The following is a 13,448-nucleotide window of genomic DNA, read 5'->3' on the forward strand; positions in this document are numbered from 1 at the left end:
GCAGTAAGCTGCCGTGCTTGGAAGCGGGTCCATATGCGTTTGGTGCTGTATCTTGACTTGTTTTGTGCCTGTTAGCAAGATGTGTCGTAAAGTATCAGAAAAGCCTTAGAGAGGTTATTTTTGCGGTCTGGGGATGCTCGTTTTTCCATATAAATTAATGGCAAGGGCTTCTTCACTTCATGCCACTTCAGTGTATGAAAGGTTTTATGGGAACGCTCTACTTTTGGGTAGTGGGGAAACCTATATTAAAACAGTAGGTGAATATGAAAGCATTGTTTTAAATGCTAATGAAACTGTTCAGAATAAATCTAAAACACAAAAAGGGATATATTTTTCAGTGTCACTGTAATTCCTGTTTGGTTTAACAAAACCTAGAGTGTGTACCGGAGAAAATAAAAGTGCACTAAAAATGCCACCCTGTCTAAGGACAGAAAGGGGCACAGGTGACACACACTGTGTGGTTCTTAATTGTGAAAGAAAAATAGGTTGGATTTACATTTGTAAAAAACAAGCCCACCTACTGATCCACAGTTGCTACTTCAACACAAATACTAGAAAAGAAACAGACTGTAGAATTATCAAGGGGGAAAGGTAAGAGAAAATAGGGGGAAAAAGTCTGGAAAATAGAACACAAAAAACACAATAGCTGGTTTCAGACTAAATAAATGTACCAGGGGTCTCCACAACGATAGCAGGTCATTAGCAGCGAGACTTTCCAATGGGTGGATACACACAGCCAAACCCTTAGACCCAAACTAGACTGGCACTGAAAGTTGAATATATGGGAATTACCCAAGAAATGCAAACAGAAACAGGGCAGATCTAGAAATACAAATATCAGACAAAAGGAACTGACCAGAAAAAAAGAGGGGCATTTGATATTTTAAAGGAGATAACACACCAAGGAAGAGGAGCCAGGCATGGCCAGGCACCTGTCTACCAAAAAGCCCTACAACAACCCACGAGCACAAGCACTCAGAGCTGCACTGACGAAACAGTACATCCACAGCCTGCAGGACAACCGACCACAGCCTCCCAGAGTTTTTGACAGGTCAGAAGAGAGAAAGTAAGATTAAAGAAAACAAAAGGTCAAAAATTAAGACACAAATGTTCTGATGTGCACTCTCCATGAGCTCCTTGTAATAGCTATCCGCAGAGCTTTTGACCACACAGAGAACACTCGTTCTTTACGTGCCACTGAGGCAGAAATCAAACTAAGCAGTCAATGCAATCTGCTAAAAAAGGAAAATGAGAGAACACAATAAAAACAAAAATTAGTGGACATTAAAAAAATAATAATAAAAACCCTGGTAGAACTAAAAAAGTAAAAATCGAAACAGCTCACTGAAAAGACCAGACAAACCTCTGTAAACTCAGCCCAGAAAGCAGACTCAGATGCACAGCATGAGAAATGTCAAAGGAACACAACCCAGATGTAGACAATACACAAATATGTATTCTCACCAACACCACTGGTGAGCTAATGCCAAAACCCTGAACACTTTGACAGAAAGAAGATGACTATTAAAAACATAAAGTACCAAAATGGACCCAAGAAAAATGAGACAAACCGATCAGACCAATTACTGAAGAACTTGAAAAAGATGGTATGCTCTTCTCACCAAAAGTCAACCAGACCCAAAGGGTTTCATGAGTAAAGTAAGAATCCATCCTGTTGTTTAAACTGTTCCAAAAAGCAGGAAAAGACAGGACGCATTTCAATTCATTACTGTAAGACTAGTAAAACCTTGTTTTCAAAACTAATAGACACAACACACATGTGTGTGCACTCCCTACTAGAGATCCATTACTTTATAAATAAAATCTAGTAGTATATTAACCTAATAAGGCTCATCACAGGAATACAAGAGCGAAATATTAGGAAACCTGATGTAATAATTCATGTAATCACAATTATACAAATTTTGTAAAACTCAACATCTTCAAAAATGACTTTAATATTACGTTAATAAACTAGGATTGGAATATTTTTCAATTCAATAGAGTATAAAAGGGTACAATAGGAGCCAAAGAATTTTGAAAGAGAAATATAAAGTGGGAGAAATGACCTTCTCATGTCATAACACACTCAAAACTTCCAAGTTAATAAAACTGCCTTAGAGGATAATTAGGATATCTGGTATGTTAAAGGTTCTACGGGAGATCTGTATTATCATTATCATTATTATTATTATTATTATTATTATTATTATTATTATGACTACTACTCTGCCATCCCCCTATTCCCAATTTTCAATGCCTGCACAGTACTACACTGAAGACCACACGTGATTAACCATTTCCCAACTTTGTACCTTATGATGAATGTACAGTAAAAACCTCAGGGCTCACAGCTTTACAAACACACATATAGGTTCTCCTGGGACTCACCTCCCTCCACTTTGCCCTTACGACGCTGCTATTCCAATGCCACTGGCCCCACCACAGCTACCAGTAGCGCCCATGAAGAAAAGCAGGCTGTCCAAAGAAGCACTACTCTACCTCAAACACCTCATCCCGTCAGTCCTGCGATTTTTTGAAGCCCGAGTAGATGTTAATAATTCCTCTGCATCTAAATTTTCCCCTGAGACTGTGGACAGGCAGCTACCACAATTCTACCCCCATTTTCCCCTCCAGGAGAGCAGTGGCCGCTCAAAGTCATGAAGCAGGTAGGACCCAGGAAGATAGCAAACTGAAATACAGAACGTGAGTGCTTAATTTCTCCTCTAGACCTGGAGCTCTGTGTATACATAGAGAGAAGAGGCGGGTGAAAACAAGTACAAATGTTTGGGGCTTCAAAAACAACACAAGTCAAATTACCACTCACGTTTATAAAACATCCACTGCATTGTAGCCAAACCCCGCAAATGTAGGCCTACTTGCTCATGACCCTGAAACTCCTGTTAGATTCAGGATGGTCATTCCATTAACCCCCCAGGAATACTGCTCCAAACTGGATTCTGGACATCACTTCAACAGAGTTAAACAAATGAGATGCCAAGCCCGTCAAATACACACCAGTGGAACCGTGTTCAGCTTCTTTTGCAGGTATAAGGATCAAAGTTTATTTGGAAAATTCTGTAATGTTAAGCTATAGAAATACAGAATTTCTACCATATTCAGAAGATATATGACAGTGATTAAGAATCAAAAGGACACTTTTATAAAAAGAGTAAGAATCTTTTTAAAAAAATATCCCTATTGAAAATATAACCTCCACTTAACAGCCACTGGGTAAAAACACCATCTAAGATTATTTGTTTTCACCTGATTCAATCTCAGAATTCTATAACTGCCTAGACTGGAGTTTCAATAATGGTGAATTGTTGAATATTATGGACGTCTCTATCCAAACACTTAAGACAAATCATCTCGGGCGGTTTCAAATTAAAAGCTTGTAAAATATGTAACCTCTCCTAGTTTTTGCAATTAATAGGGTACATCTGCAATTAGCCTGACTTACTGAATGCAGTGCTGTTGTCATTAAAAGATGTCTGTGGAAGTGCTGCTGTTATTATGGAGGCTCAGGAGACCAATCCCTCCTAGAGGGCAAACAGTGGACTGGTAGAAAACAACAGCCATAAATCACACTGTCAGGCAGCGGGGAGAGCGGAGTGGAGCACAGGCACATGAAGGCCATTCACGGTAAACACAGCACGGCAGCTTCCCGGGCAGGATTTACTGCACCTGTAATTAATTAAAATTTCCTTCAAGCTAAATCTTTAATAAACAAGGATTTGTGCTGACAATGAAGAAAAAAGGGCTCCAGCAACATAATTTTACAATATACTTCACAGAACAAGCATAGCATCTATCATTTCTTGTATCAGGTGTATACACTGTCTCTAAAGTTAATAGGAATTACATCACTTTGTGTTATAATTTGTGTACTTGGAATGGGTCTGAAATATTTAGGATGCTTGAGGGACCATGTGGTCCTTTTCTACTTTTATCTGTTATGTCTCTACTTGACTCCCTTCCAGCTCGTTAAAAAGCCAAGTCTTTTGACTCCTAGCATTCCAGAAAACAGGCCTTTTTTAAAAGAACACGTGATGGCAGTTTCATCAAACAGCCACGTTTTCCTGTGGTTTGTTCTTTAATCGTACCTTGCATTTTGCAAAAAGAATTTCAACATGCTATTTCATTGTTTCCATTTGGGGCCAAACGTATCTGGATGTGAGAAAAAAAGGTCTAGAAGTGAATGCCCACGAACGTGTTTGATAAAGCAAGTGTGAACCTTCTATCTAGAATGTATTTATACTCAATCAGTCAGAAACATCAGAGCATCTTTTCTTGACTACTGAGAAGAAGGAGTCTACAACATTCTTTGTTTCTAACAGTAAGAATTAACTGAGTTACATGCCAAGGAAAACACTAAGCTTTTGTGTACATCTATTACCCCAATAACTCTTCACAAAATTAGCAAAAAATACTCATTTTTCAGGACATCAAACTAGGCTCAGAGAAGCTAAATGACTTGCCCAAGGTCACAAAGCTATCAAACGGCAAATCCAAGATTGGAACCCTAGTCTGGTAATGACAAAATGTGTGCTTTGGAGCCTTTAAGCTATTGTTGCATTTCCCACTCTTCTGCCTCTAAGTGCCACAAATTTGTCAAAGTGAGATTAAACTCTTTGAATTATCGAAAATATTCCACATAATTACTATATCCTACATAGCAGGAAAAGGTAGGAGAGACAAAGTGACAACTGTTTCAGAATATAAGCATGAAATTTCTCATTATGTATCTTCCAACAAATTGAAAAAAGGGTCCTTAATAATTAAACTTCATAACAGTGCTAAAGACGCCACCACCCACTGTGAATTATGTGAGAAGTATCACAAAACTGCCTTCTTTTATTATCTTTTCATATATTTTCTTTCCCCAAGAAAATGGTTAGCTTTTCAAGGTCAGTTAAAAACATCACAGCCATTTTTTGGAGCCCTAACAGCATCAAATACGTACAATATCATGTTTATAGTTATTCAACAAATGTATGCTAATTGACTCATATCAAGTTTCTCTATGTTAGAAAAAAGGGATCATGAAACATAATGAGAAATGGAAAATCTTAGATTCCTATTAGATGAGATTTCAATTGACCATTAAAGATGATTCAGAAGACTGAAAATGTCTTTATCTGATTTGATTGTTTGGCTGAAATATTAGCCACATATATTTTTGCATGGCTCCTGGGTTTGCACTTGATAATTCTAAATTATGCTGTCAATCAAATACAATAGTAACAAAGATAATATAGGGTCACATGGTGAGAGAGGTGGGAAGCTACAAGGCAATGTAAGGAAGAAGAATGATAGATGTGTTCCATTCAGAAATGGTTTGATCATTTGATGTCTGTTCTCTAAATGAAATTTTCTTCTAGTTCTTAAATTTTTACACCGTATCAGCTACAACAAATCATTAGGAAAATCAAGACAATCTACTTGAATAAGGAGAACAATTCTTGAATTATTACTTTTAAGTTTTCTAAAGAGAATTTCTCTTCTGTATTTTCTCTATCACTGAATGTCCCTATGCCAGAGCACCATTATCACATTTAGACGGGACAGCTACTGGACACAGAAAGCCCCACCACGGAGAAAAAGAATCTCAGCTGATAAGGACAGAAAGTAAGTTAGGCATTACATGCTGGGTTAGACGTCAGACTAGCAATGACAGAATATTTGAAATATGATTAAAAAAGATAAACTGGGGGCGCCTGGGTGGCGCAGTCGCTTAAGCGTCCGACTTCAGCCAGGTCACGATCTCACGGTCCGTGAGTTCGAGCCCCGCGTCGGGCTCTGGGCTGATGGCTCAGAGCCTGGAGCCTGTTTCTGATTCTGTGTCTCCCTCTCTCTCTGACCCTCCCCTGTTCATGCTCTGTCTCTCTCTGTCCCAAAAATAAAAAAAATAAAAAAAATAAAAAAAGATAAACTGTACTGCAATGTAACGCATTATCTGTAAGCCAACAGGAATGGGTGGGGTGGTGACAAAGATCTTCACACATAAATATAAAAGGAAGGGGCAAAGGTATCAAATGTCACTTTGGTGTTTGAATCCAACAGCTGGAGTTCTGATCTCAGGAAGTGTTAGTAACAAGGTCTGTGCAAAGGATTTAAAGTATTTTCAATGTGTCCTCATCACAAATAACAAATTGATACTAACAATAATGAGTAATAAACTGATTGTGTTTCTAAGTCAAGACTAGTCTGTAAGATGCAAATGAACATCTTTTTTATCTTTTGCATAACAACTTACATCTTTAGAGATCTGGAATACTTCATAATGGAAAAGAAATGGTAGAGTTAATTAAGGGTCAGCGGAAAAACACAAGTCTGCAGCTTTTCCTCAAAAGTTAAATAAGAAACTTCAGGTTAAGGGCCTTGGTAAATGGTAAAGCACTGAAAAAATTATGAACATTAATATGTATGCAGGTGTCTGTGTGTGCAAAACGACCTCAGAAGATGAAACCACTGTAAACAAAAGTGAAATATCTATTCTTTAAAGTTCTGCCCTCCAAACAAGGAAGCAAGTCGCACCAACAGAGACCTTACACTTACATGAAGACAGTTCTTCAGTTTAAAATAAAAGAGGAAATGCAGGTAAGCCACGATATACGGTGAAAGTGAATAAATGCCCTTCAGTATCCCAAAAGAAAAGAAAAGGTTGAAGAGGAACATATGAAAAGTGTACCTCTTAAAGAGAAGCATCAACTAATGAATCCTGCTGCAAGAGTTTGCAACATAAAACATTAAGAAACATCAATAGACAGACAAGTGAAAAAAGGCATCAAAAATGTTTTACAGGGTTGACGGAAAGATAGTTACAATTTAGTTTGACTAGAAAGAACAATCTGAACTGTTATTTACATGCTGTTAAAAATCACTGGATTTTTTTTGTTTTGTTTTGATCACAGCATTAACCCTACTTCATTAATTATTTTAATTCAGTTTGTTACCATCACTTAAAATTCAGGGCAAAGTCGACTGATTTTAACAGCAGCTACTATAAGCAAGATTCCATCTCACCAACCTTGAGCTACCAAATTATAAACAGTCCTTATTCACTTCTATCAAAAGTTCCACTTACGATCATGAACAAAATGGGACTCTGGGAGGAAAGGGGTACTGGGTGAAGCCGCGGAAAGTGGAGTTTAGTGGCTCACATGCATCCACCTCAGTGAAGCAAACATTCAGCAGCTCTTTCAGGTACGCTGCTCTTGTGGGGGGAACACAAGAGCTCACTCAAGAGCCCCAAAGACTTGGGAAAGAAAGAACTCATAACAAACCACCACTTCCCGTCAATAATGTAACCTGCAAACCCACAGCAAAGAAGGGTAATTATTCATTTAGGCAGAGTCTGGATGGTCAGAGATGAGAATTTAAAAGTATAATACAACCTCTCTATGCTACCCACTGGAGCACAGGTAAACTTCCTTTTTAATGTGACTAAAACTACAAATAAGTGAAGAAATTCAACTTTCAAAATCCAGTGGTTATGCTTACATGATGACCAAGAATTCAGAGACCAAAAAAGCAACTTAACTAAAAAGCAACAAAACAAATTAGGAAATTCGCAAAAAGGAAGATTGTTCTTTCGTCACTAAGAATATATTTAAAAGCACGTTAAATGCATTTACCAATGAGGTGTTCTATTACTCTTTCCTTAAACTGTGTAAGGCCACTAATGCCCCAAATCCAGCTGGCTGACTGTTATGTAAGCCCCGATGTACGGTCCCACTCATGCTAATAGGCTTGTGGTGCCCTGTCTGTGACCAGTTGTATTTTGCTGGACAATAAACATGTCTCAACACCACTATGAACTGTTAGAATGATAAAGCTTACATTCCTAATTGTTTTGAAAATACAGAGATCTAAATTAAATCAGTGACAATAAGATTAATGCAGAAAAGAAATACGAACATACATGTGAGAAATATAGGCATCAGAGGGAAAACAAATATGTAAAATGGAAGACTTTAAAACCAAGCAAACCATAAGGTACTGAAGTATTATAGTGTTACCTTTTTGTGAGTGTAAGAGCCAGTTTCATGCAGAATTGCCACTCTGAATGGAGGCCACCACGTGTGAAATTCCTTCACCCACTGATGCATCACTGTCGTTGGACAGACAATTATAGTCGGACCCAACCCCTTGAACCTGCACCCAAAACATCCAAGAAGAAAACACAACCATGAATGACAGCATATGGGTGATTAAGCACTAAAAAATAAAAAAGGAAACAAGTAGAAAGCTAACAGTTTAAAAAAGAAGAGTCTAGCTATGGAAATTTATTTTTTCTTTAAAGAAAAAGCTATTGAGGTTAAAACCCAGTAAGTGAAATCTAGAGTAAAGTAAATGGAAATTGAACAAAAATTACATAACAAAAATACTTTCCTTTCCTCTTCTCCAGATAAGGGAAAATACTACAGGTTTCTTCAAACCAAAGAGAATCTTCTGTTTGAAGCTTTACAGCCTATGAAGAGTTTTCACTCACACAATTTCAATCAACTGCACAGCCCTAGAAAGTAAGCAGGACAGGAATGCTGCAGTGTTCCGGGGCTCTGGAGGCCGGCACGCCTGAGGAAACATGGTTACCAGCAGACGCCGCAGCAAGGCCTAGAGCCAGTCTTTGCCCACCACAGCCTGCCTTCACTGCGTGGTGCTGCTCGCTCCTCTGGAGGGCACCACAGTGACCGCTTCCACTGGAAAGCCCATGCCACGAGCACAGCTGCGCTGTTCTCACAGAGCAACAGAGCACTACGTGGCAAGAGGCTTAACGACAGTCACCCACTGACCCAGCAATCCTGAAGAAACATTTATGTACCAGGATACGCACCGTAGCATATTTACAGTGTGGAAAAAGTGAGTGGTACCTAAACGTCCATAAAGACAACGACTGAACAAACCATCCCATTTCTTTAATTCAGCACAAGCCAGTGGGTCTGGACTCCAGCTCTGCACACATATGTGTGCTCTTGCACACATAAAGTGCAAGATCCTGGGCACGTCAACTTAACCTCTTTGAACCTCAGCTTTCACATCTTAAAATGGGAATAATAATAGTACTGATCATATAGGGTTATATAAAGATTAAATCAGTTAACACCTGTAAAATGCTCACAACAGGGCCAGATAGCAAATATTACAAGCTTGTTAAATAACATTGAATATCATATAACCATTAAAATCATTTTTGAAGAATATTTAAAAAGCTGGAATAATACTCATAAGAAGCCTTTTAAAAAACCAAATTATGGAATCATCCCATCTCACTTACACACGGAGAGCCGGTAGATTGGTCCTGGTGGCCACTATCTCAACATCCATCTCTCCTCTCTCCTTCCTAACAGAACCACCATTTTGTTAGGTATCCTCTCTTCCTTCCCACACATGTACTTGATGGGACTGACGACTGCCTGGCTGAGGCGAGAGGGGAAAAGCAGGAACCCTGGTTCACGCACAGCAGTCAGCACACAGTACCCCCTGGTGATGCTCACTCTTCCACTCAGGGCCTGGCAAGCCTGGTTCACTCAGGGTAAGGACGGACTTCCATTCTAGGCTGGGGCAGAGTTTGCTCTTTTGGGTGCTCCTACCAATGGCTGATGGGCAGTTGGGTTACAGTGCAAGGAGACCTGATGACTAAGAACTGGCCATAGGAGAAAACTGAAGTCCCTGGGTCCCTGATCACATCACTAAGCTGCTGATCATACTGTGTCCACTGCCCACCTCCTCCATAGGTTCTTAGGTATACTACACATACTGTGAACATCGACTCGACATAAGGTTTCCCTTACTGGCAGTAAAAATATCCTGATACACTGCACACCACAGGTAACTCACTGCATGTGTACCATCCTGCCCTTTCCCCCTGTTACAGTGGAAAAAGTATCCCTTTTTTGTCTGACCAATCCCTTTGCCTGTCCTTACCTCTCACTCATTCTGGGGCAGATTCACTGCCACTCTCCCCCTCCCCCACCTTTTTCTGCCCCAAAAGGATGCTGAATATCTGATGCTAGATGCACACTGCATATGCTTTCCCCAAGCTACCTCATTAATTCCCATAGTTGTAATTTCTCCCTTTACACTGATGCCCTCAAATCTAGGTCCCCACCTCAGATCTCTTTCCTGAACTGCAAAGTACCATACTCTTGAATGTCTAATTGCTGGCTGACTTAGATGTCCCCACAGCACCACACATCATTCTTCTCTACCTCGCCCTCCTCCCATGTTTCCAAACCCAATGGAAAGAACTGTCACCCACTGTCCAGGTATCCGAATTAGAAATGCACGCTTCCTCACTGATCTGTCCCTCTTGTTCTCTACCATACCCAACCTATGCTGACTTCATGCCATGTCTACCTCCTAAATCCCTCTGAAAGGCACCCTTCTCTCCATCTACACTGTTAATGCTCCAGTTCTGGCTACTATCACCTCTTACCTAGGTTACTACACTTTTTAGCACAGTCATTTCAGAAAGGCAAAATCTGAATGTCTCATCCCTTTGCTTGAAAGCCTTCAATGTTTGCCCACTGCGCTTGAATAATCTACACACCTTAAGCTGGCCTATGAGACCACAAGGATCTGACCTCTGCTCACCTCTTCAGCCTCACCTCTCTCACTGCCCCCATCCCAACATCTGCCTCTGTGGTTCAGCACTCCACCTGCCAGTGCTGTCTTCAGTTTCTACGAAGTACATACTCCTCTGATCTCTCAACCTTCCCCTTGTCCCCTCTTACCCTCTTAACTGCCATCTACTTGTGCTTTAGCTCTTGAGCTTCTCCAGGGTCTTCCTCTTTCCCTCCAGATAGGTTAAGGATCCTTCTGTGGTATATCCACACTAGACAGGACCCCATACTAACCCTACCGTGACACATATCACTCTTATCGTAAATGTGTATTAGATCTTTCCTAAGCTCCTTGAGGGTAGGAATGGCCTCTTCTTCAAATGATCTCAATGCCCAGACCACAGGAGATAATGTATATTGGCCTTTTTAAATGAAAACATTTTCTTAAACGTTGTTAGAAAATATACTGAAATGTTAAAAGAGATGATTTCTGAGTTAGGGAATCATGTAATTTTTATTTTCTTGCTACAGCTCAGTAAATAATTCCTGAGCTTAAAAAAAAATTTTTGTAGGTTACTCAGAATAAATCACACAGTGCTTGATGTATTAAAAATAATCTTCTGCACAACTCAAAAATACCTAATAGAAAACAAGCCATAACCAAAATGAGGCTTACCCTTATATTCCAATGTGACAAAATGCCTCCACCCACTTCTAAATCCTCTCACCCTTCAGCTACAGTCACTGTCTCTGCCCCTCTGCTCCATATTAAGGTCTCAAGAAGTCAGAGGCTACAACAGACTGACACTTCTCACTGAATTCCCAAGCCAGAATCTGCTCCTCACTAAGGGCAGGTCCCATGCAGGACCTCAAGCTCCCTGGGGAGGGCATGACTTTGCTCTGGCCTCTTCCATGGCTACATTCCTTTCTAAAAGGATTAAATGCACCAGCTTCTTTACATCCTCCAAGGGGAACAAGAGTTATCATCAATATGCACTTAGCAGGGATTAGGAAACAACCAACCAAAACCTCTTTAAAATATTCACAAACTCACTTTCAAGTAAGCATGAATATACATACACACTGTATTCAGTTATACAGCATTTTTTCTTTTTATCACATGCTTTCTGCAAACGGCTACATTGATGACTCACACTTTGTCATTTAAGGCCAATATTTTATTCTAGCTAATCATCTATCTGGCATTAGTATACCCTTTAATTTCTGCCATTTTCCCTGTATTAGAAGACTATGAAGATTTTCACATTGAGTGGAAATCTAGGAACAGACCTAGATTGTTCCTGAACCACAGAAGGGTCAATCAAATCCATTAACAGTCACATCAACTGAATCACCCTTTTCCAATCCTCAATACCAGTGAGATGAGCATAAGAAAAAGCTAAATGTACTAGAATGATTAGCATCAATTACCAAACTGGCTAAAATTTCTTTCATCTTTGATTATCATTGATTATCTAATGAGTTTAGGGCAAGGCAGTAGCTCCAACAGTCAAATACTTCAACCTGCAGGATGGAAATCTGCTATACATTGGTTAGAACTTACCAGGAATTACAAAGTAAAATATTTACCTTTGGAAGTTCATTAATTTTTTCAGGCCACTTATTGGTAACCAGAAAATTACTAAATGATATCCAAGACTCTATTAACTGAAGTTTGAAAAGTAAGTAATTTATTTTCTCTCCATCATGAAATTCGGGGGGCCTATCATTATAACAGGAACAGCCCCGGGAAGAGAAGGTAGTATGTATACATGATGATCTGGGATAGATTTTTACAACTGCATGTAATAAGCTACTCCCTCTTTTAAAACCAAACACACATGCAAAATACATTAAAAAACAGAACCAAAAGAACTTCTTTACCATCAAGTTTCTTCTTGGCATCCCAGAGATTTACACTGTTTTAATGATCATGGACCATAAAATTGCAACACAAAGCCCATCTCAGGTCAGGGCCCCAAGTCTATGGCTTGCAGAGGTTCAGAGAAAATGTAAATAGCCAAGGAAGCAATGTCAGCTCATGCAGAACTTCATGTGACCATTTGTCTATTTTTCTTTAGGACATAAGCACAAAGAAGAACTCCAAGTTCATCTAGTTACAGAGGTGGACATGTTATAAACTTGTGAGGAAAATGTGATACAATTTGGTCTGGCACATGGAAGTGGAGGGGACCAAGCTCCCCAGTACACCTCTATCCATAAAGGGCCCGGTGGTTTGGGTGATACACAACTGCATCCTGGGAAGCCACTTCTACCAATACTATTTTAATAAAGACAATCTGGGCTACAGTCCAGCATGCCACACTATTTCATTATGAAACAGAGGATATGGGCATTGATGGTTAAGTGATTACAGCTGCTGCTCACTGTTAACCCTGATTTCCCTCCTCGTCAGACTGCCACCACTCCAGAGAGCAAGTTTTAATTTTTAGATCAAAACTACACTGCAGGGATGACCTGAGTTTTCCTAGGCCCAGCATATCAGACTCTACACAAGTTTCATGATAATAGAAAGGGAAGGAAAGATAAGAGATGGGAAATAAGAAAATCCCAGATATCATTTAAGGAAAGAAAGACAGTCTTAGAAACCATCAGGGGCAGCTTGGGGCATTCCAGTTATCCAAAAAGAAAGAAACAAACAAACAAAAAAACACCCATGTAGACACGCAGAGCCAAGCCAATCAAAGCGCTTATTTAGAACACAGAAAGCACTTTTTAAAATGCTAAACTGACACTCATAGAGAAGAAAACACACTAACTGTTCATTTTCAACTATGATTTTTCCCTCGGGCTGGAATCTTTCCACCTTTCCAAGCAAAATATGTAATAGAATTCTAATATTGGAAGCAAAACCTCTGC

The 13,448-nt window shown here is 39.6% G+C and overlaps 1 protein-coding gene across 3 annotated transcripts in view; it reads right to left on the reverse strand.

Annotated features, from left to right (window-relative positions):
* The window catches only part of ERCC6 (ERCC excision repair 6, chromatin remodeling factor), a 79,731-nt gene that overhangs the window by 26,247 nt on the left and 40,036 nt on the right, over window positions 1–13,448 (reverse strand). For all 3 annotated transcript variants that reach the window (XR_005793537.1, XM_040485722.1, XM_040485723.1), the window contains exon 8: window positions 8,025–8,160. Coding sequence is in view for 2 of the 3 variants with exons in the window: in XM_040485722.1 (XP_040341656.1) it covers window positions 8,025–8,160 (136 nt within the window). In the remaining variant the exon portion in view is untranslated. The remainder of the gene's footprint in view (window positions 1–8,024; window positions 8,161–13,448) is intronic.

This window comes from Herpailurus yagouaroundi, unplaced genomic scaffold, assembly GCF_014898765.1.
Source record: "Herpailurus yagouaroundi ecotype Mexico unplaced genomic scaffold, PumYag 163, whole genome shotgun sequence".
Classification (NCBI taxonomy): domain Eukaryota; kingdom Metazoa; phylum Chordata; class Mammalia; order Carnivora; family Felidae; genus Herpailurus; species Herpailurus yagouaroundi.